Below are 26,834 nucleotides of genomic sequence, written 5' to 3'. Positions count from 1 at the left end.
TCACAACAGGTCGGGGTATTGTTTGCTGTCGCGGGTTCTGTGTGTTGCAGGGGTGGGAATCATTCACGGCTTGGTAGGGGTCAGGGGGGTAGCTTCCACGCGCAACTGAAGGGATCCCGCTAAGATCTAGGTGAAAAAGATGGAGGTCGTCTTCATCTTTCCGTCTTTCTGTCTTCCTTGTCTTCCTCTGGGGTTCCTGAGGTTCCGGAGCTCTGTGAACACAAGCATAATATCTGTTATTATCTTGCTTAAGATCTCGTATGCCTGTCTGTCTGTCCTTTGTTGCCAATTTCCCTTTATAATTGGTCACCATCTGTGACTCCCTCATTTTTTAAAAAAACCAAATATTTGGACAAGACATCCGAGAAAAATACTGCCATAGTGCTAGCTGTCTCGCAGCCTTGCGATCTACCATCCTAGTGTTTTAGGATGTAAATAGCATACGGAAGTAACCTAAGGGTTGCCAAAACCAAACAAAAGAATTTCGAACTGAAAGTGCCAAAATGGGGTGCGCGGGTAAGAAATGGGTGGAATCCCTGGGTGGGACGGTGATCAGTGCCGTATGTGCTCTACCCGAGCTTTGCTGACCAGAGGGGGGTCCTCGGGCAGGGCGGGGACCAATGCCGTTTCTCCACTGCTTGAGCAACCGGCAAGAACGGGTAAGAATGTGGCCGTTGTGGGGGCTTCCTCTCAGATCAGGAGAGTAGCTATGAGTCGTGTCTGTCGTCAAATTAGTTCCTCTGAACGGTTGTCTGGCGACAAACTTGTACCTCTAAACTGGTTTCTGTTGACAAACTAGTTCCTCTGAACTGTTGTCTGGGGACAAACTTGTTCCTTTAACAGGCATTGGGCGTCAAAGGAGTGGGGGCCGTGAAAAACTTTCATGTTTACAAACAACACTTAACATTAGCACTAACGAACAAATGTACAACAAACATGGTGCAAGTTCCATCAGAAAGGACACCGTATCTCTCCAGCGGTTCCTTTTTTCTCCATCATCTGGACACCTCACTGATCAGTAGCGAACAGGGTCGCAAAGGGATTGTTTGGTGGGAGTCAGACACTATGTCATCATCTTCTCCCGGTTGCCAAACTCTTGACTGTAGTAACCATGCTAAAGCTGCTTGGGGCGAATTGGGGTCAATCTCATCATTCCGGATGAGCCTGAACGAATTGTCTCGGTGCCAGAATCGTGTGTCGAGGTTGGAGCTACTAGGTTTAAATCCATAATCGTCGGGCGGTGGGTCTGGGTCAGGGGCTTTGATATATGTAATCTCGAAGGGGTCAGTGGAATCATGCTCAGATTCGCTGGGAGTGGGGCCTGGTACAGGGGTATAATCGTAACGTGGTGTGCTGTGGCTGTCATCATCGTGATCGCTATCACTGTCGCTGCTGGTTGAGGGAAGGGAGAGGCGGAGTCGTGCTTCTGGGGGTGGATTTGAAGTCGTGTCTGAGGACGGGCTGGACTGATTGGGGGAGGGTAGGAAAACGTCATCTGTGGGCAGGGCGTGCTCGTCTGCTGCTGCAAGCAGGATGTGTGTGTGGCTTTGCTGCGAGCCATAAGCCTTGAGCTGGTTTATGTGAAACCACGCAGACTCACCATTGGGATATGTAATCTTGTATACTGAGGGGCTGACTTTGTCCGAAATGGAGTACGGTCCAGAGAATTTAGGGGAAAGGAATGAACTGGGGTTGTAAAGGGAAAGCATGACTTGCTGCCCTACTGCAAACTCAGTGGCGTGTACTGTTTTGTCGAAACAAGCCTTGCTCTGTTTCTTCCTGGTCCCAAGTCTCATAGCTGCTGCGAGTTGGGCTGCCTTTATGTTCTGTATCAATTGTCATACAGCATTTTCATGCGTGAGGGCTGTAACTGCGGGGCTGGCCAAATCCAGTCCTAATAAATACTCAGTGCCTTTCATGGGGCGTCCGGTCATGAGAGTGTGGGGGGTGTATCCTGCGGACGTGGATACCGTGTTTCTTATAAACATCAAAGCAAATGGGAGAACTGAATCCCAGGTGCTGTTATTCTGCTGAACCATTTTCCTGAGGGTGGCTTTTAATGTACTATTCATCCTCTCTACAATACCACTCGACTGGGGGTGGTATGCGATATGAAACTTTGGTCGAATGCCGAAAATCGTGAGGATGTTTTTCATTACACGTCCTGTGAAATGGGAGCCTTGATCGGACTCTATACTGCGGGGGCGTCCCCCTCTTGTAAAGATGTGGTGTGTTAATATTTTAGCCGTTGTCTTGGCCGTATTAGTTCGTGATGGAAATGCTTCCACCCATTTTGTGAAGGTGTCGATGACCACCAACACATACTTATAACCATTTCTGCAAGGGGGTAGGGGTCCTATATAGTCTATCTGTAGATTTGTCCAGGGTCCATTAACGGGACGGGTATGACTAAGTTGAGCCTTTTTCGCATATCGGTCCGGATTGTTCTGGGCAAAGATCAAGCAATTCTCTATGTAGTGCGTCACATCGGCTTTTAAATCAGGCCACCAGCAGAGCGGTCTTAGGTGGGCTCGGGTGGGTTCAATTCCTTGGTGTCCACGATTGTCATGGAACTGACAAATGATCTGGTTCCTGTCCTGGCTGGGAACTAGAAAATGCCATCCTTTAAAATCACACCGTCATGTGTGGTTATTGCATTCTTATATTTATCATACGGTGCTGGGAAGGTACCCTTTAAAACTTCCCTGAGTTTCTCGTCCTCTTTCTGTGCTTTCGCTAGATCCTGAATATTGGTCTGTGAGACCAGAACTGCGTGTACTGGGGTGCTTTCGGGGAGGTTCCAAAAATAACCATGCCTGGAGCCTGCCTTCGCTAGGGTGTCTGCTTTAACGTTACATGGGGGGGAAGAAAGGTGATGACTGCGAACCTTAATTATTCCATATTTTCTGTCCTTCGCTGTCTCTAAGTTGTGGCAGAGTAATGGGGCTAAGGGCTTACCGTCCGCGGAAACAAATCCTCTCGTTTCCCACAGGGGTAGGAATTCCGTCAAACTATTACATACATACAAGCTGTCTGAATAGATGTCAGCTGTGGTCAGGAACGAGTCGGGGCGGTCTACAATATAAACGATTGCTGCCAGCTCTGCTGCCTGTGAGCCTAAGTGACCTGGCAACTTTAATGCAATCTCATCCAGGGCGCGTTCCTGCGCGTCCTTGACGTAAATACCACAACCGGTAATTCTCTTTCCATGTAACACTGTGGAGGAGCCATCCACATAAATCTTCAGGGGTGCGCACGTGTCTGTGGGCTGGGGTCTCTGGGGTGTACTACCTGTTTTCCTGGGAGGTGTTTTGGGAATAAATGGGCCTGTGTTCTGTTTTGTGGTGATGATCTCACATTCATGAGGGGTGCCTGCATACTGCAAATTATCAGCAAGGAAGGTGTGGGTCTTGGTTCGTTTTACTGTGATGTCCCGTCACTGTAAAAGAAGGGTCCGACGGGCTGCGCGGATTTGGCTGACGGTGCCATCTTTAAGTCGGCCGTCTAACAATAGTTGTGTTGGGGTGTGTTCTGTGAGGATGGTGATGGGGTTGAGTCCTGTAATGTAGGCGAAGTATTGTACTGCCCAAAAAACTGCGAGCCACAGGCAGAAAATCCTTGCTCTACGGGGTCTAACACATGTGAGGTGTATGCTACGGAGCATAATTGCTCGTGGCGTTCATGGAGGAGCACGGCCGAAAGGGTTCGCTCGGTGGTTGCAACTTTGATTGCATATGGGGAAAGTGGATCTGGGACCTGTAGTGCGGGGGCTGTGCTGAGTGCTCTTTTTAAAGCATCCACGGCATCCGTATGCTGTGGAAGCCATTCCCAAGGTGCCTGCTTCTTGAGAAGTTCGGAAAGGGGCGCTGCTTTAGTGGTGAAACCGTCAATATGGTTTCGGCAGTAGCCAACCAGTCCTAAAAATGACCGGAGGGCTGAGACATTGTGGGGAAGGGGCAATTTGACGGTCGAGTCAATTCTCTTTTGCTCGATCTCGCGTTTACCATGAGTGATCACTGTTCCCAAGTAAATCACTTTCTCTTTCAAAATCTGGGCCTTCTTGGGCTTGACTTTACAACCAATTTCTTTCAGGAGTGCTAGGAGTTCGGTGAGAAGTGAAATGTGCTTTCCCTTTGTGTCTGTCTGTAGTAACAAGTCGTCTACGTACTGGACCAGACAATCGGGGCGGGAAAATTTTGCTAATCCATTTGCCAGCTGTCGGTGGAAAAACGAGGGGGAGTTGTGGAAGGCACGTCCACGTGCACTGTTGCCCTTGGAATGTAAAGGCGAATTTGTACTGGCGTGCTCTAGCCAATGGAAGGACCAAAAGCCGTTACGAATGTCCGAAACCGAAAAACATTTTGACTGGAGCCCCTGTTTGAGCATGGTCTCGGGACTCGTGGCTACGGTGGGGGCTGCTGCTGGGGTTACTTTGTTCAGTTCCCGGTAATCAATGGTCAGTCGCCATGATCCATCCGGTTACCTGACGGGCCAAATTGGTGCGTTGTTTGTGGAGGCTACTGATCTGAGTACGCCTTGATCCAACAAACTCTCTATTACTTTGGAGATTTCTCCCTCTGCTTCCTGAGGAACTCCATACTGCTTCTGGGGTTTAGGGTCGGGACCTGTAGTGCTCACAAAACCAGCCAATTTGCCACAGTCGTGCTTGTGCTGTGCAAATGCTGCTTTATGTTCCTGCAGGACTGTCCTAACCTGTTTGTCTGCACTAATGACTCGAGGGTTGAACCAGAAGTCTCCTACTGAGCTAATCCTGTTTACATACTCTCCTACTGTGAGCGTGGCGGGGGCTCATGCTGCCTTTGCCATTTTCCAAGCACACTTGTTAACTGGATCAAAAGAAAGGTTATGGGAGCTCATGAAATCGATCCCAAGGATGTGTTCTCCTGTCTGGGGCAGATCAACCAAAACTACAGGGTGCTTAGCTGTGATGTTCCCTATTTGTATTGCTACAGGGGCTGTGATGTGTTCCTGTTGTAAATGGCCTGTTAAACCGCTGAGTGTGATGTCTGTTGTGGGCCACGTGTCTTGCTGAAACATCATGGAGGAATCGAGTGTGGTGCGGGATTCTCCTGTGTCCCACAAATTCTACGGGGTGTCCCCTAACTTTGCCTGCCACTACCGGTCTACCGGACTTGTCCCAAAGGGTGTCGCAGACCCAAGTTGGGGAGCCCGACCACCGTCAGTCGGTGCCGTTCATGTCTGCATTCTCTGAACGGGCGCTAACGATATGGATCGGCTTTGCCCTACTCCTGTTTAGAGTGCCTGTCTGTTGGCTTCTCTGCTGCTTTTGGGGCGCTTTGCGCTCTCGTGCAAAGTGTCCTAGCTGTCCACAATTGTAACATTCTTGAGCTTTGGGCTGGGGTGGGCTGTTCCTGCCCTCATTTACCCATGCGGGGTTCTGGTGTACTTTAACTGGATTCATATCCACCTGCTCTTCATCGGGTTTTATAAATGCGGTTTTGCTTTGGACTGATTGCTCCCAAGCGCGGGACAATCGCATCAAAACCCATTTTTCATTGTGGGCCTCATCTGAGGGGTCGTAATTTGCGCAAGCTCTCTGTCCTGCGTCTGTCGCGTGAGAGACTAGGATTCGAGTCCATTTGGCCATATTATCTGGGGACAAATGGGCGCGGGCTAACTCTCCGAAAACTGCTGTGAAGTGAATTCACAAGCATCCAGCAAACGCTGTGGGGTGCTCTGTCTTCTTTTGCCTACACTTATTTAGGCCTTCAATGGGGTCTCCTCTGTTAAAGCCAATCGCATCAAGGATCGCTGTGTGCATCTCTTGGAGTGTGCCTCCTCCTACATTCTGTGGGTCGGGAAGGGCTGCCACAACTGAAGGGTCGAGGCTTAAAACTGTGAGCTTCACTTGCTCCTTTTCGTCCAGGCCGTACACGGTTGCCTGCTGTTTGACTTTCGCGAAAAATTGGTGGGGGTCTGATGTGGGAAGGAACGGTGTAATCTTTCCACACGCGTCCCGTAATTGGATCACGGTTAACAGTGTTGTATACAGGAAATCTGCATCTCCTTCTGCTGCGGCCCTGCAGTGTGTGGTTACAGGGTTCATGGGGGTGTGTTCTGCCTGTTTGGTTGGGGTGCTTTCCTTTTCTGGGGTTTTTCCTGCTTACATGTCCCATGTACGTATGTATGGGCAGTCTCGTTCAATTCCTGCCAGTCGGGGCCATTTTCCTGATCTAATTGTGGTCCAAATGTGCTTTGAAACCCATTTTGAATGGAAAACAGAGATTGCAATTCTGCAATTTGCTTCCGGCACTTGGCGTGGTCTACGGAGCTCTGCCTTTGTTCCGTCGTGGAAGTATGGAGTGCTCGTAGGGCTGCTTTCAGATCATTGCACTGTTTCTGCAATTTCTCAACTTGTTGCTCGGTCTCTTGTCTTACCAAGACCGCACGTTGCGTGTCCTGGTAGGCCTTATCGTATTGCGTTTGGAAACTACTCAAATGCGCGAGACAAGACTGGTGTGCCCTCTTGGCATCATCCACCTCTCTGTCCCTTGCTGCTAGCTGCTCTTTTAAATCATGATTGCCATCAGCTTGCGAGCTTTCCCCAAGCTCTTCGTGTGTATCTCTGACAGGTTCTCCCACCAAGTATGTCCTATACTCCCGGGACCTGTTTCCTCATTAGTGCAGAATTCACTCCAAAGGGGCCATCCTTTCCCTTTGAGATATTTCCTGATCTTTTCTTCCCAAACGGGATACTGTCCTACTCTACTGGTCGCTGCAACCTCGAATTCCTGGGGGTTCATATGGCGTTCCATTGCCTTCATTGCCATTTTCTCTATCTAGGTTCTCTACTGAATTTGGAACAGGGGGTGATAAAGTGGTGATGTAAACACGGGTACGGCTTACGCTAATTTCCGGCGTACAAAACTCCCGACAGTTTTACGCAACAAAATCTCTCAGGTTTACCTTATATCCCTGTTAGTACGCATGCATTAACACACTTCCGAATCTCGGAGGTTTGATCAGTACTGTTCTTACGCTTGTGGTTTTTCTGTTTCCAATTGGATTCTAATTCAAATTTGGGTTCTCTCGGAGTGGTTAGGCCACTTCTAAGTCGAATCCCAACAGAGTCGCCAGTAAATGTTGCTAACTTGCTTTGTCTCTTAATTTGGCTCTGTTTAATTACGTTTGCTCAAGAGTCGGCAGGTATCTTTCGACACCGCCACAAGGTTCAAAACCGAATACTGATCAAAGACTCGATACGCCAGTTAGTAAGTTCAAAAGCAATGCTCATTTATTTACACACGGTCAAATCTACTCATGCATAAAACTCTACAACCTAAACTATCACTATTACTATAAGCCTATACTTAGCTTCGGGTGCCCACTCAGTCAGAGGAACAATGGCCGTTGCTCGGTTCTGAGGCTGCTGGGTTGAGCTGTTTACAGGATAGCAACTAGGAGCGTCTATCTCGTAGCGTGCGTTGACTTGGAACTTACTTGGTCTGGCGTAGCTGCTAGGCAGGTCTCTCCTCGCTGAGAGCCAAGGCCAAGAGAGAGATCCTCTCTTGGGGAGTCCTTTTTATACCCCAAAAGGGCTTTGTGCGCTTTTGGGTGGGCCTTGAACTTGGCCGCAATTAATTGGGCTGTTTCCCAATCGTTCCTATCTATTTTCCTCCAATAGAGGGGTGAGTTCCCTGGTTGCTGGGCGTGTCCTAGGTGGCCGTTGATTTGCTTTGTTTTAGTGTCCTCTGGCGCCGGGATGTCAGGCTTAGCATTGTTTACCTAAATGTTGCCTTTTGTTCCCAGGGATGGCTCATTAGTATGTAGATGGCTTAGCAGTACCGGTCCTGTCTGAGAGCAAAGGCTCCAATCAATAGACATACCTTGCACCTGCTTGCTTTTTCAGTGTTGTCCAATTCTCCCTGCATTCTTTGCAAGTGTCCATTTTGTAATCGGGACATGGCCATCCCAGATGGCTACAACAGTTACCCAGCGGAGTTCTATAAGGAGATTGCAACAGAGCAGGCACCACATTTATTGGGGGCGTTTAGTGAGGCGCTGAAGAAGGGGAGGCTGCCGGAAACACTGACACAAGCGATGATCACGCTAATTCCAAAGAAAGGGAAGGATCCGCTGGAGTGTGGGTCATCCAGGCCCATATCACTGTTGAATACAGATATGAAAGTGTTGGCTAAATTAGTGGCGGGGAGGATGGAAGGATGCATTCTGGGAATGATTGCAGAGGACCAAACGGGTTTTGTGAAGGGTAGGCAACTTTCCAGTAACATTAGGCGGTTACTAAATGTGATCATGACCCCGTCGAAGGGACGGGTACCGGAGGTAATGGCATCTATGGATGCGGTGAAGGCATTCAACCTGGTGGAGTGACAGTACCTGTTTGAGGTTCTGGGAAGGTATGGGTTTGGGCTGAAGTTTATGGCATGGATGCATCTGCTGTGCGTGGTCCCAGTGGCAAGTATAAGGACAAACGAGTTCACGGACTTTCGGGTTGCACAGGGGAATGAGGCAGGGGTGCCCGCTGTCGCCGCTGTTTTTGTGCTAGCAGTAGAACCCTTGTCGATGGCCCTTAGGGGTCAGCAGAGTGGCAGGGGATTACGAGGGGGTGTAAGGAACACAAGGTGTTGCTGTATGCAGACGACCTGCTGCTGTTCGTGTCACACCCGCTGAAGAGTATGGGGAGAATTATGGGGCTTATTAGAGAGGTTTGGGGCCTTCTCAGGCTATTAGTTGAATGAGGGAAAAAGCGAGGTGTTTCCGGTGAACAAGGCAGGTCAAGGAACTAATTTATTGGTGTTGCCATTTAGGGTAGCCAGTGATAGGTTTAGGTATCTGGGGATCCAGATGACGGGGGAGTGGGTGACATTGCACAAATGGAACTGAACAAGGTTGGTGGAGGAGGTAAAGGAGGACTTTGGGAGATGGGATACATTACACCTGGCACTGCCAGGGAGGGTCCAAGTGGTGAAAATGAATGTCCTACCAAGGTTCCTAATCGTATTCCAGACTCTCCCGATCTTCATTCCAAAGGCCATTTTCCAGAAGCTGGACGCAGCGATCTCGGAGTTTAAATGGGCGGGGTAGGTACCGAGGGCGAAGAGGGAGAGGCAGAAAGGGAGATTTACGTTACCAAATCTGCTGAACTATTATTGAGTGGTGAATGTGGAGAAAGTATTGATGTTAATACCGTTGTGTGAGAACCACGGGTTCAAGCCGGGTGAAACATATGGCATGGAGGTGGAGAGTAAAGCCATTTCCTACAAATGTAGGTTTAGCTCAGGAACCTTGCCCACAGACATGCTCATTAGAACATTGTGGGTTGTCTATAACAGAGGCACACTTTGTAAACCTTATTGTTCTTTCATTTAGTCATTAACAGAAGACTCTCTGATCAAATTAACTGTACCTCTTTGCCTTTTGACCTAGTGTAACAGGAAAGAAGTTCTAAACAGTAGTATTGCACATGCTGCTGTGCATCAGAAGGACCTGTGTCAAAACTGCAGCCAATCACTTAAGTTCAAACACACCAATCATTGCTGCAATTTTAAACTAAAAGAGGTATTGATTTTTAAAAAATATATTTGACAGATGCTTAGCAAAACCAATTTTCACAACAAATGTAATTTTTGAGTAGATGTTTTGTAGAACTGTGTGCCATTGAATCAGTGTTTTTGATATGTTTCTATTTGTAAACAAATGGTGGGTGGCTAAAGTCAGAATGAAGTTATTGTACATTGAATGGAATAAGGAAATGTAATAGGTGTGGGGTATAATGAGCACAATTTCATATATATCTGATACAAGGATTATAAAATTAAATAAAACAACGTGGTTTCAAGGAATATGGGCAAATATTCTCTGGTGTCCCTTTTCACAGTAAATGACCATAAAGGTGTATGTTAAAACCGTAGGAAAACCTTGGTATGTGTTGAAACTGCCATTTTTTTTTCTGCATTACCTTTTTTCAACTCGTTAACGAACCTTCAAAGAACGATGTTAAAGATTTTTTTTAAATCAAATCAGTTAGTTCAAAATTAATTGTGGAACCAGAGTTAATTCAACAAACTCTGCAGTGTATCTGTTTTGCATGGACTATAAAATTATTTTTATATTAGCTAGTTTATTGAGTTATAGAGGGATTATGGCAGAAAGGCCATTACACCCTTAAAGTTCACGTCTTATCGTTGATGAGAGAGAGCTGCTTGAGACTAAAGAATATATTGGAAACTGAGTACCAACTACCACTGGGGCTTTTGTTTACAGTGCTTCGCTCACTCCCAGACTAATCATCTTAACAGTGTTTCACCCAAGGTGATTTATAGCAGAGCGACAGTAAACTGCTGAAAGTCTCAGCTCAGACATCAAAAACTCAAAAGTTTAAAGAAAGCCAGAACTAACTAAAAGAAAATGAAATAAAATTTTCAAGAAAAAATGAGCACATGATGCACACAATTTTTGAAATTTGTATTGCAGTTCAATTTTCAGGCTTTATTACTATTCAACCTAGGTGGGTATTTCAGGTAATTTGTATTAGGGTGTTGATATTAAATTAAATTCAGGGATTAAGTCAACAAGCTGGAATTACAAACTAATTCCAGTCAAATAGTGTGCCAAGTCTGGTGTCTCGCACATATCACATAATTTGCACAATAAGTAGTTGCAATGTGAATTCTCGGTAACAAACCATTTTTAATCCATAAATTATTTGGAATGTATATTGGTTGTTTAAAAAAAAGAATATTGAAGAGTATGGGAACAAGCAGAAGGTGGGATTTGTTTAGATAATGAAAAACACCAATACCAACTTGTTGAGTTAAATGGCCTATTTGTGTGCTGTAACATTCTCTGAGGAAAACCATTCAGTCCATCTAGATGCTCCTCTTGTGACTGACTACATCTAATATTCTATTACGCTTGATGAGGTGTATTGTTTTCTGAATAAATTTGATTTTATAAAACACAAAAATTGTCTATTCATAGATCCAAAAAATTTAATATTTATGACTAAATTAGATCTATTTTAACATTACAGGATTCTGGTGAAATAGCTAAAACTTCAAACCTGTGGGATGCCAGTGGCAAGTAAGTATGTTTTCCTTTCGTCTGACCTAAAATGGAACTTCACACAAGCAATCCTGAAACAATGACCAGAAAAATCAACTTCAGTAGTGACATAAAACAGGTGATATATATCCCAATTGTCAAGAAAAATCAAATGGTATGTATAATGGGAGGTCAGCAGTGCTCATTTAATGCCCACCCACTCTACCCCAACTTGTATATTCTGCTCAATACAACAGCTTGCATTTCTACAGACAGGAGGGTCTTCTCAAGACCAGTCAAGCTACATAAAGTGCAACATAGGATCAGTCTCTTTCAATATGGTACATGAGGTGCTTCATTATAGTTGCCATTACAGGTTATTTTTACAATATACATTTACATTTCATGACAAACATTCTTTGGTGCATACAGCCCAAAGGATTTTATACAGTTCCCACATCCCTATAAATTATGGCAGGAGGGCTGTAGACAGTGACCTTTCCCCATGGAACTTTTGCAGTGGCTGCCCAAGCTTTAGTGCATCCTTGAGACCCTACCCCTCAATGTTAGAATGTGCCACTCTGCAACACTCAGTCATTGACAGCTTTTTGGAGTAGAAGAACATTAAGTTTTGGGTAGAACAGAGTGTTTTTCACCAAGTTGGTGATCCTCTAGCAGTAGTTGGTGTATGTCCCTGGGAACAGCCCCTAGAGCACAGTGTCCTATTTTATGGAGCTGCTCAGGATGAACCTCGACAAAAACCATCACATATCTTTCCAGACCTGCATTGCAAAGACACATTTCAGAAGAAGTTGAGTTCGGGTCACTTCCTCACAGCAGAGGTGGTGAGTCTTTGGACATGCAGGAAGGATGATAGAGAGAACCCTTCTTACCACATGACAAGCTTTGTAATTGTACTTGTTTGAAAAGTTCTGGCAGTGAGGAATTCTGCCAAGTGACTTTGACATTCTACTCAGGGAAACATCCAACAGATCCACAAACTTATTTTCCAACACAGTTTTCGAGGTCATTAGTGCAGACTAATGAGTGCAAGCCTGATGGACTTGTGGTCAAAGATGATTTTCTGTACAAACTTTCCACAAGATGTAGGTGTTGCAATATGGTTCAACTGCTGGTAAAGATATGTGACAATGTGGCCAGACCCATCCTTTGGAACACCAGGGATGGATAGAACCTCAACACGTAGACACTTCGACCTGAATTTTTGAGCAGACAGAGAGTGTCACTGCGTGCAAAAATGCTAGCAGAGGCCTGAAATTGGAAATCCTGCCCATTAACCCGACTTCCACCATTCTCACAGGTAGAAGTGTGCAGATTACACCTGGTAGAAGCTGGTCTGAAACTAGTGGATTAATTTGGATAGCTAGGGTACCCTTATGGAAAGATAAGGAACCCCTTTGGATATGTTCTGCGAACACCTTTGGGAATGTAAGGTACCCTTTGGGATATGTCAGGTGCTGATTGGGATTGTTAAAAAGTAGGTATGATTTTTCTTTAAATGTTTAGTTGGCTATCTCTTCTAAGAAGCCAAAATTGGTATTATGGCTGAATGGTCTTCTCCTGTGCCATATCATTCAATGGCTCTGTGATACTGCTGCAGTGCGTGTTATAGTTAACCTAGTTGGGAGGATGGGAATCTCTTTCTGTATTTCCATTATGCTAAGTAGAGTGGATAAAGAAAATCAAATCACAAAGAAACATTTTCACATCGAAAAACACCTCAAAGAAAATATTCACTCTCAAAAGAACCTGTACTAATAAATTACATTACCTCTTCCTGGATAAAACAAAAATAAGAGATGGATATGATGGCAGGCAAAGCCAAAAGTCTTTTAGTCTGAACATAAATGAGGCAAAGACTAGCATTACTTCTCTAAATGGAAATGGAAAAGTTAAGCTTGGAAGCCCCGAGATCGAGGCAGTGGACAATTTCAAGCACTTTGGCTTGATGATAACTCAAGCATGACATCTAGGTTGGATTATCTATGGCAAGAGGTGTGATCAGTGACTGAAATAGCACCTAAAAGCTCAAAGACATCAGTATGAAGCTGAAAAACATTTTCTATAGTCATTGGTGTGAAGTGTTGCAGATAGGGATGAGAGGAGGATAACTGATTTTGAAATGTGGGTGTGGTGGAGGATGCTCAGAATCAATTGGAAAAACAGAAAGACAAATGAATGGGTTAGATTCATCCAGAGTAGAAATTCAGGAATCAAAAGTGTTACTAAGTATAGTTGGAGAGGGAAAGTTAACCAAGTACGGAATTTGGAAACAAAGATCTGACAGCCTTGTCCTGGCGACAATTGAAGGAGGAACTGAGGGTAAAAATAGAAAAGGAAGAAGAAAAATTGGATGGATGGATGACATTGAGACATAGACAGAGGGAGGTTTGAAGAAAGCCAGAGAAGAAGCGAAGCCATCACTAAGGCTATGGTGAAAACAAACAAATGAATGAGCCAGGAGCAGCCACACATATTCCTGCGATAAGAGGTTGTCCTATGAGGCGAGATTGATAGACTGGGTCTTTCCTCCCTGGAGTTTAGAAGATTGAGAAGTGATCTAATTTAGACATAAAAGATTCTGAGAGGGTGGGCGGTACGGTGGCACAGTGGTTAGCACTGCTTCCTCACAGCACTGAGGACCCCGATTCAATCCCAGCCCTGGGTCACTGTCCGTGTGGAGTTTGCACATTCTCCCCGTGTCTGCGTGGGTTTCACCCCCACAAACCAAAGATGTACAGGGTAAGTGGATTGGCCACGCTAAATTGCCCCTTAATGGGAAACAAAGAATTGGGTACTGTAAAAAAAAAAATTTAAGATTCTGAGAGGACTTGACAGGTAGTTGTGAGAGGCTGTTTCCCCTAGATGGAGATTCTAGAACTCAGAGGCACACTTTCAGGATGGGGGAATTTGGTTTGAGATGGGGGAATTTCTTTACTGGGATGGTTGTGAAAGTTTAGAACTCACCACCTCAGAAAGCAGTGGATGCGTAGTTATCGAGTATATTCAAGGATGTGATTTGGGGGGATTTTGAAGGAATTAGGGATATGGGGATCAGGCACAAAAGTAAAATTGACATTGAGGCTCAGTCATGATCTTATTAAACAGTCTAATGGGGTGAGGGTCCAAATAGCCTAATTCTACTCTGATTTCTGAAGTTTGTATGTTCTTTTTTATCAACCTAAAGTCTCAGAAAGAAAACCAAAGATGACATGGCCCCCCAAAAGCTTCACAATTCAAAAGATGATCTGTTAAATAAAATTCTTCCATTTTACCAACAAAAGCTGCCGGTGTTCTTTCTGTATTGTTTTATTTATATTTATATTTGACTTTCTAGGTGCTTAAGAACATCTTCATCAATGCTGCCTACACCTTCCCTTGTTAGTTCAGCTGGATCACATGGGTGCAGTTCCAGTAACATTAGATCATCCCCTTCTTCAACCATTAACATTCCACAGCGTATCCATCAGTTGGCTGCTAACCATGTCTACATCACCAACAGCATTCTCTACAGTTACGACTACTGGGAAATAGCTGATAAGTTGACCAAGGAGAACAAAGGTATGATGCACGATCAATGACCACTAAAGCGAGGTTGTAGTCCAACTGAAGGCTTTAATAAGCTAGATGTTTCCCCCAGCAGCTCAGGTACAGAATGAGGGCTGCTGGGGCGGCATGGGTTCTTATACCCCGCCTATCAGGGCGGAGCTATCATACACTCTAACCAATAGCAAGCATACAGTTTCCACCAATGGTGCTTTAGCCTATCAGGTACCGTAATACCTATAATACCACAAGGTATATATTTTGGCTCATTTGGGAGATAATGTATAGGAATTTTACAGCTTACAGCTTTAACAATAGCATTTCTGCTTCCCTGTCCGAGGTGCAATAATGAGATAGCATTCACAAATGCACAAGGTGAGGTTCAGAAACAAAATAATGTAAACATTGAATATGAAAACATGAGAATGTTGAAGTACTTCTGACATCCTTCTATGGTGTTCCATAAATATGTATTTTGTGTCTCTATTATTTTGGGAGTAGCTTTAAAAGCACACTTCAAGCAAGCTGCACGTCCAGATACAAATTTATAGGATTTATTAGTGATTCAGAGAGGTTTACCAAGGTACTTCGCCTTAACTCGCCCTTTTTCACCTTACAAATTGCAACCAGTCTAACACTTGTTACCACATTCAAAATTAATTTTATCAACAATTTATCATTCAAAATGTCTGTTTTTTTTTTTAAGTGTCTGTTTATTGAAGGTTTTCAATATTTATACAAATTCGGCCAAAACAAGCAAAAGCAATAAAACAGCTACAGCGGCACGGTGGCACAGTGGTTAGAACTGCTGCCTCACAGCGCCAGGGGATTTGAATCCGACCTCGGGTAACTGTGTGGCGTTTGCACATTCTCCCCGTATCTGCGTGGGTTTCCTCCGGGTGCTCTGGTTTCCTCACAGTCCAAAGATGTGCAGCTTAGGTGGTTTGGCTATGCTAAATTGTCCCTTAGGGTGGGGTCAGTGCAGACTCAATGGGCCCAATGACCTTCTTCTGCACTGTAGGGATTCTATGATTCTCGGTGTCAATGTGCAATTGGTACAGCCCAGGATAACAGTCATTACAGCATTAGGAACAAGAAGACGGGATAAATCACGGACAAAGTCCCCAACTGGTTCCCCCCACGGATAAATGACTCTTCTGCACCCGAACTGGATACAGGCAACAATTTAGACTGACATCACATCCATAGCTTATAACAGAATGACAGAAATGAAATGAAAATCGCTTATTGGCACAAGTAGGCTTCAAATGAAGTTACTGTGAAAAGCCCCTAGTCGCCACATTCCGGTGCCTGTTCAGGGAGGCTGTTACGGGAATCGAACCGTGCTGCTGGCCTGCCTTGGTCTGCTTTCAAAGCCAGTGATTTAGCCCTGTGCTAAACAGCCCCTAGAAGAGAACCCCAATACTAAGGGGAATTTGTAACTCTTATAGCTCACTTTGAACTCCCCTCCAGACCCAGGAGGGGAGCCACCCCCACATTCAAGGTGGCAAAGGACAAATTCAACGAGAGGCTCGGGCATAACCAAACCCATGTCAACAATCCATGGTTTCTCACAGAGAAAGTAAAAAGAAAACAAGAGTGAAGATCCATTTTGGTAGGAATAATAGCAAAAGGGATTATTATTTAAATGATAAAATATTAAAACATGCCGCTGTGCAGAGAGACCTGTGTGTGCTAGTGCATGAGTCGCAAAAAGTTGGTTTACAGGTGCAACAGGTGATTAAGAAGGCAAATGGAGTTTTGTCCTTCATTGCTGGAGGGATAGAGTTTAAGACGAGGGAGGTTATGCTGCAATTGTATAAGGTGTTAGTGAGGCCACACCTGGAGTATTGTGTTCAATTTTGGTCTCTTTACTTGAGAAAGTACGTACTGGCGCTGGAGGGTGTACAGCGGAGATTCACTAGGTTAATCCCAGAGCTGAAGGGGTTGGATTACGAGAAGAGGTTGAGTAGACTGGGACTGTACTCGTCGGAATTTAGAAGGATGCGGGGGTGGGGGGGGGGGATCTTATAGAAACGTATAAAATTATGAAGGGAATAGATAGGATAGATGTGGGCAGGTTGTTTCCACTGCCGGGTGAAAGCAGAACTAGGGGGCATAGCCTCAAAATAAGGGGAAATAAATTTAGGACTGAGCTTAGGAGGAACTTCTTCACCCAAAGGGTTGTGAATCTATGGAATTCCTTGCCCAGTGAAGCAGTTGAGGCTCCTTCATTAAATGTTTTTAAGATAAAGATAGATAGTTTTTTGAAGACTAAAGAGATTAAGGGTTATGGTGTTCGGGCCGGAAAGTGGAGCTGAGTCCAAAAAAGATCAGCCATGATCTCATTGAATGGCAGAGCAGGCTCGAGGGGCCAGATGGCCTACTCTTGCTCCTAGTTCTTATGTTCTAAGAATCAAACCCCCACAACCCCACTTGCCAGCCCCAGGAACAAGGACAAAACAGGTAATCAAACCTCCAACACCAACAACAACATCACCCCCAAAAGGGCAAAAGGCAATTCTGGGGACTCAAGAGGAAAATAGTCTGGTCCCAGTCGGACAGACAGGAAGGAAATCCAAACCAGGTCGGGAGGACCGCCAGAGCAGTCCCATACTAGGGCATCCTGGGAGGGAGGGCCAGCCTGCATCCCCCCACCCCTTCCCGGAACTGCGGGACCCTCCACCTCTCCTCCACCCCCCGACCACAAAGATCATCAACTTTTGGAAAGGATTTAGTCACCCACAGACTGTTTATCTGTGCCAACAAGACCCACTTTTCAATACTACCACCACTAGCCCACAAGGGCATCAAAACTAAGAAGGACATAGAAAACCAAGAAAAATGAGGAGGAAGGAGAGCAAGAGCTGTCAAAACTAACCTCTCAGATCTTCTACATTAAAACAAAACGAAGACCAGCCAACCAATCGCCATGTGGGTTCGCCCAACTCTCAGGAGGAAATAACCAAGGATAAAGACTGGTTCCCAGTTCAGACCTACCCCATCTCAACATCTCTCCAAATATAGATCACCCACCTTGGGACCCTCCCAAGGCTCCTTCAAAGGAGGCGCTATCACCCAAGGAGCAACAGGACAATAACCGCAATACCAGGCCTGGCCTAGCTCAGCGCCACCACAAGAATAAAAACATGAACGGGCGAGCTCCGAGGACTACCAGGACCCCTCTATCCAACAACACCCCAAGGCTAGGCCTGTCCAGTCACATCCAAAACACAGCACCTAAAGAATGATCGAAGGATGAACAGAACTGGAGCTCACAAACTGCATTCACCTGAGGAAGGAGCTTATGCTGCCATTGCTATTTTACCGTAAATCTATGCATGCCCTCTGATTCTCAATCCTTCCACCAGTAAGAACAGTTTCTCTGTATCTACTTTGTATAGACCTTTCATGATTTTGAAAACCTTTATCAAATCTCTCAACCTTTTCTTTTCCAAGGAGAACAGCTCCTATTTCTCTAATCTTTCTAGTCACCAATGCTCCTCATGCCTGAAATCATACTTGTGAATCTTTCCTGCACCTACTCTAATGTCTTCATATCCTCCCTAAAGTGTGGTACACAGAACTGTGCACAATACTCCGGTTGAGGCCAAACCAGTGTTTATAATAATATAATAATCTTCATTGTCACAAGTAGGCTTACATTAACACTGCAATGAAGTAACCATGAAAAGGCCCTAGTCGCCACATTCCGGCGCCTGTTTGGGTACACAGAGGGAGAATTCAGAATGTCCAATTCACCCAACAGCACGTCTTTCGGGACTTGTGGGAGGAAACCGGAGCACCCGGAGGAAACCCACGCAGACACGGGGAGAACGTGCAGACTCCACACAGACAGTGACCCAAGCCGGGAATCAAACCTGGGACCCTGGAGCTGTGAAGCAACAGTGCTACCCACTGTGCACCGTGCTGCCTACAGGTTTAACATGATCTCCTTTATTGTGTACTCTCTGTCCTATTGATAAAGCCCAAAATGTCATACGCTTTATTAACTACTCTCTCAATCTGTCCTGTCACCTTCAATGGTTTATACACATGTACACCCAGATTCCTCTGTTCCTGCACCACCTTCAGAATTGAACCATTTATTTTATATTATTTCCGTGTCTTTCCTGCCAAAATGAATTACTTCACATTTCTCTGTATTAAACCGTCTCCAACAATAGAGAATCCAGTCATCTCCCCTTAACATTCAATGGTATTAGCATTGTTGAATTCTCCTACTGTTAAAATCCTGGGCGTTACCATGACCAAAAACTAAGCTGGAACAGCCATATAACTACTGTGGCTACAAGAGCAGGTCAGAGGCTGTGAATTCTGTTACGAGAAACACAACTCCTACAATCTGAAACATGTTTCTGTAACAAACATACCCCCATGAGGTTACATAAAATCAGACTCAATGAGAGTGCAACAAAATTAATGTCTCAAGAGAGTCAAGAGGTCGGGGGAATTGTGGTTGTCGGAGGAGATTGGAGAATCGGGGGGGTGGTCACTGTGAGTGGTTAGAGGATCAGTTGTACAGGTTACCCAGGAGTTAGAACTGGTTTTAATCCTTCTAACTTTTCCTGGGTAACTATTCTGACAAGTAAGTCTGCAGCCTCCAAAGTCTCCTACTCAGAGGGTGAGATTCTCTGGCCTCACCACAGGTATTTCTCAGCGGCGGGAGGCGGCCTGCAGTGGTCGGTGGCGGGATCTTCTGGCCTTGCTGCTGTCAACAGGATTTCTCAATAAGTTCCCACCCCAAGCCCCCGGGAAACACTTGGTGGGGCTGCGTGTCGGTGGGACCAGAAAATCATGTCAGTGTGAATGGCCGGAAGATCTAGCCCAACGTTGACGATTTTTTTTCAGAGGGTCTCAGGAGCAGAGGAATTGGCCATCAAAAGTCCAAAACTCCCGAGGAATTAATGCTTAGGCAGTACGTCGAGACCTCCGACTGGTCCTATAGAACATCTTGGGGGTACTTCTAGAGTATGATCATCTGGAGATTGGAAATTCTGAGCCAATTTACGCTTTCACTTTTGACATGGTGTGATTTGTTTTCATCTATGCTCCATTGCATTACAAAGTAACTTCAGTTTCTTCTCTTTTCAGAGTTTTTTCATGATCTTGATGCACAGATGGAACCAATAACACTACATAGTAGTATGACACATCTTGTTCAGTACACTCAACAAGGACTGCATTGGATACAAATCAGTAATCGCATGTTGTAGTGGTTTTACCAATGATCTGCTGACATGTACTTTCAGTTAGAGCCTTACAGAAAGGCTCCTGAGCACCTTGAAAGAAACCTTTGCATTGGAAATTCAAACCTAAAATTTGGTTCTTCCTTGAACGTTAAAGAACATCAGGCTTCAGTCAATGAATTTTCTCAGAGATTGAAGAAGCACCAGTGCAATTTTTCAGCACTCTTTCCTCCTGTTTCCCCCTTTCAGCACTTTACTCCTTTCACATCAAGAAATACCCGCCGACAGTTGCTGAATATTGCAAGTTTGGGTAACAAAAAATTTGTTCACATTGACTGTTCATCAGTCTTCGCTGTCTTCACTGCCAACTGCACATTTGTAAACTTGAACTACTTATTGCTTTTTTCTTGTAGGTAATGATACAATGTAAAGTAATTTAAAGATAATAGACAAATCCCATCTTCATATTTTATAAGCAAAAAAGGTAAAAAGGATAAGTGCAATTTATGGCAATAACCAATAAAAGATTATCTGTTAATTAAAAGACCATCTAAGTTAAGACTGACGCTGCTGTCAATAATGACAAAAGGGAATTTCTATTTTTAAAAAGTAAAAGTACTGAAGTTTATTTCAAGACGATTAAAAGGGTTTCCGAGGGTCCAGATTTTAATTGGTTGTTTTTTGACTTCAAACTCCACCTCACTGTTAATGCTGTTAAACTTTTTATATGTAGCATTGGGCTACTTCACAAACTAAATGGAAGTTGTTATTCTTTAGGTTAGCTGAAAAATTCTGTGCATTATTTTCAGTTGTTTGGTCTCCCTCAAATTGCATAACAAAAGAACATAACCTCTGGTCAAATTGGTAATATGAAAACATTGTAAATGATTAAGATTTCAGTTTTCGACATGACCTGAACCTGCAATTTTCTGTGAGGGTTCTTCTGATCTCCTGCCGTAACTTCAGTCGAAAGCCTGATACAAACCGGGATTCTAGAGATCGTCTGAAAACTTTACAGACAGTTAATTGAGGAATCCTTGTCAACGTTGTATCCCTCGAGTCCAGTATCATCCTGTCCAAGAAATAGGCAAGCTACATAAATGCTATTTCAACAACAGGAAATATCTTTTCTGCGAACAAAAGTAAAATGTTAATTTAAAAAAGAAGAGGGGAAATCTATTACAGTAGTGGATTCAAAAACAGCAGTGAGAAAAGACACTTTAAAGAGAAAATCTGCATCATCCTCCATCCTTTTTTCTCTTTGTTGTTTTCTAAATTTAGAGTACCAATTCATTTTTTCCAATTAAGGGGCAATTTAGCGTGGCCAATCCACCTACCCTGCACATCTTTGGGTTGTGGGGACTAAACCCACACAAACACAAGGAGAATGTGCAGACTCCACACGGACAGTGACCCAGAGCCGGGATCGAACCTGGGATCTCGGCGCCATGAGAGTGGCTGTGCTAACCACTGCGCCACCATGCTGCCCTCATCATCCTCTATCCTAAACAATTTTAAATATATATTTTACTTTTTCCTATTTTTTTAAGTTCAATGTTAATTTTAGGAATAACAATCTCTGATAGGATTGGGTGGGCAACCTACTTGCTTACCATCATAGTGAAAGATGTCATCAGACAATAAAAAATAGCATCAGAAAAATAGAAGCCTCAGATAAAGTGGATCAACGATTGTGGCAGGTTTTCAAGGGCATAAAAATATCAATGACAACTATTAATCTTTTAGAACATTCTTTAAATCATTCAAATTTGATTTAAAGATTATTCCTCCTCCATTTTATAATGCTAAGCCTTGATATTTTATCAGCTATTACCAATATAGGATGTAGGGGATTAAATTAATTAACAATATATAATCACAGCGCTGTAACAATTGGTATCTTCCTGACTACCACATCTCCTCTATCGTATTCAACTCATCAGATCTCTGGCTTTTGCATTAAAAGCATTGGTCAGAACATTTAATTTTTATCCAAAATATCATTATTAATCCATTATAGTATTATTGTGTTACAACAAAGAACATTTTTATAAATTTCTTTGTTAATAATCTTCACCTATTCCTCTTTATGTTTGTGAAATATTAATGAAATGTTACTCCTTCAGCAAGAATGTTTAATAGTTAAAGTGCATTATTTTCTTAAAAAGCACATCTTTTCTGTTTAATTATAATATTATACAATGTATAAAACTGTCTAATGATAATGCATTTAACTTACCAGTTTACTTTTCAGTCTAGAAAACACTCTCACCACTGCTGTCACTGATTTTATATTTTTAATTCAATGTGTTGATATCTGAAGCCAATTAAATTACCCTAATTAGCAATGAAATTGTATAATAGTAAGTCCAATTCAGCCAGGCATGTACATGTTTGTGAAGACTCGGGAATCTCCCATACTCTTGTTTGGAGTAATTTGTATTAAATTGTATTCATTATAGTATCACAGTACTATCAACTGCAAAAAAAATGGAGATTGTGGTGTATAATATATGGTCCTGTTGATCAAAAACAGGATAGTTCTGTAATTCAAAAATGTATTTTCATTTCAAGTCTAAATTCTTGCAGATTCTTGTTCCTCAATTTGTCCATTTGAAAGCTTCTGGAAAGATCATTGTAAAGTTAATCTAGCTCTCAGTTGTAATTGGACAAGCCTTAAAAACTTTTAATAATAGCACTTTTAAATGTAAAAAATAAATCCAATTGGAGATATCAAAAGCATTACTGTTTCACGTCTTTTATCAAAAAATTTTTTATTAATGAATAAGCATTGCATCAACATGTCAGCAGATTAATCAGATTTGAGAGGACTTTTCTGGATCAAAAGAGATAATCATCTGACGTTGGTGTCATAATATACACCAGTATATCATGGTGCAGATACACACACACTGATGGACACACAGCGGGACCAATCAACACAAACACCGCAGCCAATCACCAGTTAGAGCACACGCACTACAAAGACAGGGGGCATCAGATTCCCCGCTCATTCGGGATGCAGCCTCCTATAAGGACAGAGCTTACAGCTTACAGCACAGATCCTCACTGTTATAACCTGCCTACTTACCATTGGCTGGGGACTAATGACTATCCCACAATCCTGTGGGAGTATGAGCTTCCCCAATGAGGGGGGTGGAGAAACCACTAGTAAACTCCTAGTATAAATAAGCTGGCCAGTTCAGGAACCAGCAGGAAGGAGTATGTAGCAAGGGAAGTTATTAACATAGAACATAGAAAATACAGCACAGAACAGGCCCTTCGGCCCACGATGTTGTGCCGAACCTTTGTCCTAGATTAATCATAGATTATCATTGAATTTACAGTGCAGAAGGAGGCCATTCGGCCCTTTGAGTCTGCACCGGCTCTTGGAAAGAGCACCCTACCCAAACTCAACACCTTCACCCAACACCAAGGGCAATTTGGACATTAAGGGCAATTTATCATTGGCCAATTCACCTAACCTGCACATCTTTGGATTGTGGGAGGAAACCGGAGCACCCGGAGGAAACCCACGCAGACACGGGGAGGACGTGCTGACTCCGCACAGTCAGTGACCCAAGCCGGAATCGAACCTGGGACCCTGGAGCTGTGAAGCAATTGTGCTATCCACAATGCTACCGTGCTGCCCTTGAGAACAAATAAATCTACACTATATCATTTAACCTTAATCCATGTACCTATCCAATAGCTGCTTGAAGGTCCCTAATGTTTCCGACTCAACTACTTCCACAGGCAGTGCATTCCATGCCCCCACTACTCTCTGGGTAAAGAACCTACCTCTGATATCCCTCCTATATCTTCCACCTTTCACCTTAAATTTATGTCCCCTTGTAATGGTTTGTTCCACCCGGGGAAAAAGTCTCTGACTGTCTACTCTATCTATTCCCCTGATCATCTTATAAACCTCTATCAAGTCGCCCCTCATCCTTCTCCGTTCTAATGAGAAAAGGCCTAGCACCCTCAACCTTTCCTCGTAAGACCTACTCTCCATTCCAGGCAACATCCTGGTAAATCTTCTTTGCACCTTTTCCAAAGCTTCCACATCCTTCCTAAAATGAGGCGACCAGAACTGTACACAGTACTCCAAATGTGGCCTTACCAAAGTTTTGTACAGCTGCATCATCACCTCACGGCTCTTAAATTCAATCCCTCTGTTAATGAACGCGAGCACACCATAGGCCTTCTTCACAGCTCTATCCACTTGAGTGGCAACTTTCAAAGATGTATGAACATAGACCCCAAGATCTCTCTGCTCCTCCACATTGCCAAGAACTCTACCGTTAACCCTGTATTCCGCATTCATATTTGTCCTTCCAAAATGGACAACCTCACACTTTTCAGGGTTAAACTCCATCTGCCACTTCTCAGCCCAGCTCTGCATCCTATCTATGTCTCTTTGCAGCCGACAACAGCCCTCCTTACTATCCACAACTCCACCAATCTTCGTATCGTCTGCAAATTTACTGACCCACCCTTCAACTCCCTCATCCAAGTCATTAATGAAAATCACAAACAGCAGAGGACCCAGAACTGATCCCTGCGGTACGCCACTGGTAACTGGGATCCAGGCTGAATATTTGCCATCCACCACCACTCTCTGACTTCTATCGGTTAGCCAGTTCGTTATCCAATTGGCCAAATTTCCCACTATCCCATGCCTCCTTACTTTCTGCATAAGCCTACCATAGGGAACTTTATCAAATGCCTTACTAAAATCCATGTACACTACATCCACTGCTTTACCTTCATCCACATGCTTGGTCACCTCCTCAAAGAATTCAATAAGATTTGTAAGGCAAGACCTACCCCTCACAAATCCGTGCTGACTATCCCTAATCAAGCAGTGTCTTTCCAGATGCTCAGAAATCCTATCCTTCAGTACCCTTTCCATTACTTTGCCTACCACCGAAGTAAGACTAACTGGCCTGTAATTCCCAGGGTTATCCCTAGTCCCTTTTTTGAACAGGGGCACGACATTCGCCACTCTCCAATCCCCTGGTACCACCCCTGTTGACAGTGAGGACGAAAAGATCATTGCCAACGGCTCTGCAATTTAATCTCTTGCTTCCCATAGAATCCTTGGATATATCCCGTCAGGCCCGGGGGACTTGTCTATCCTCAAGTTTTTCAAAATGCCCAACACATCTTCCTTCCTAACAAGTATTTCCTCGAGCTTACCAATCTGTTTCACACTGTCCTCTCCAACAATATCGCCCCTCTCATTTGTAAATACAGAAGAAAAGTACTCGTTCAAGACCTCGCCTATCTCTTCAGACTCAATACACAATCTCCCGCTACTGTCCTTGATCGGACCTACCCTCGCTCTAGTCATTCTCATATTTCTCACATATGTGTAAAAGGCCTTGGGGTTTTCCTTGATCCTACCCGCCAAAGATTGTTCATGCCCTCTCTTAGCTCTCCTAATCCCTTTCTTCAGTTCCCTCCTGGCTATCTTGTATCCCTCCAATGCCCTGTCTGAACCTTGTTTCCTCAGCTTTACATAAGTCACCTTTTTCCTCTTACCAAGACATTCAACCTCTCTTGTCAACCATGGTTCCCTCACTCGACCATCTCTTCCCTGCCTGACAGGGACATACATATCAAGGACACGTAGCACCTGTTCCTTGAACAAGTTCCACATTTCACTTGTGTCCTTCCCTGACAGCCTATGTTCCCAACTTATGCACTTCAATTCTTGTCTGACAACATCGTATTTACCCTTCCCCCAATTGTAAAACTTGCCCTGTTGCACGTACCTATCCCTCTCCATTACTAAAGTGAAAGTCACAGAATTGTGGTCACTATCTCCAAAATGCTCCCCCACTAACAAATCTATCACTTGCCCTGGCTCATTACCCAGTACTAAATCCAATATTGCCCCTCCTCTGGTCGGACAATCTACATACTGCGTTAGAAAAGCTTCCTGGACACACTGCACAAACACCACCCCATCCAAACTATTTGATCTAAAGAGTTTCCACTCAATATTTGGGAAGTTAAAGTCGCCCATGACTACTACCCTATGACTTCTGCACCTTTCCAAAATCTGTTTCCCAATCTGTTCCTCCACATCTCTGCTACTATTGGGGGGCCTATAGAAAACTCCTAACAAGGTGACTGCTCCTTTCCTATTTCTGACTTCAACCCATACTACCTCAGTAGGCTGATAATCCTCGAACTGCCTTTCTGCAGCTGTTATACTATCGCTAATTAATAATGCCACCCCCCCACCTCTTTTACCACCCTCCCTAATCTTATTGAAACATCTATAACCAGGGACCTCCAACAACCATTTCTGCCCCTCTTCTATGCAAGTTTCCATGATGGCCACCACATCGTAGTCCCAAGTACCGATCCATGCCTTAAGTTCACCCACCTTATTCCTGATGCTTCTTGCGTTGAAGTATACACACTTCAACCCCTCTCCGTGCCTGCAAGTACTCTCCTTTGTCAGTGTTCTCTTCCCCACTGCCTCATTACACGCTTTGGCGACCTGAATATCGGCTACCTTAGTTGCTGGACTACAAATCCGGTTCACATTCCCCTGCCAAATTAGTTTAAACCCTCCTGAAGAGTACTAGAAAACCTCCCTCCCAGGATATTGGTGCCCCTCTGGTTCAGATGCAACCCGTCCTGCTTGTACAGGTCCCACCTTCCCCAGAATGCGCTCCAATTATCCAAATACCTGAAGCCCTCCCACCTACACCATTCCTGCAGCCACGTGTTCAACTGCACTCTCTCCCTATTCCTAGCCTCGCTATCACGTGGCACCGGCAACAAACCAGAGATGACAACTCTGTCTGTCCTGGCTTTTAACTTCCAGCCTAACTCCCTAAACTTGTTTATTACCTCCACACCCCTTTTCCTACCTATGTCGTTGGTACCAATGTGCACCACGACTTCTGGCTGCTCCCCCTCCCCCTTCAGGATCCTGAAGACACGATCCGAGACATCCCTGGCCCTGGCACCCGGGAGGCAACATACCTT

The 26,834-nt window shown here is 44.3% G+C and overlaps 1 protein-coding gene across 1 annotated transcript in view; it reads left to right on the top strand.

Moving 5' to 3' along the window:
* aff3 (AF4/FMR2 family, member 3) overlaps nt 1-22,547 on the top strand; it is a 299,761-nt gene extending 277,214 nt beyond the window's left edge. The window contains exons 13-16 of the mRNA XM_072476594.1: nt 9,430-9,561; nt 11,036-11,085; nt 14,405-14,628; nt 19,729-22,547. Of these exons, the coding sequence (XP_072332695.1) occupies nt 9,430-9,561; nt 11,036-11,085; nt 14,405-14,628; nt 19,729-19,850 (528 nt within the window). The 3' untranslated portion in view covers nt 19,851-22,547. The remainder of the gene's footprint in view (nt 1-9,429; nt 9,562-11,035; nt 11,086-14,404; nt 14,629-19,728) is intronic.
* Nucleotides 22,548-26,834: the final 4,287 nt, after the last annotated feature.

This window comes from Scyliorhinus torazame, chromosome 15, assembly GCF_047496885.1.
Source record: "Scyliorhinus torazame isolate Kashiwa2021f chromosome 15, sScyTor2.1, whole genome shotgun sequence".
In the NCBI taxonomy this organism is placed as follows: domain Eukaryota; kingdom Metazoa; phylum Chordata; class Chondrichthyes; order Carcharhiniformes; family Scyliorhinidae; genus Scyliorhinus; species Scyliorhinus torazame.
The sequence above is the reverse complement of the archived record's forward strand: the minus strand, read 5'-3'. Positions and strand labels throughout refer to the sequence as shown.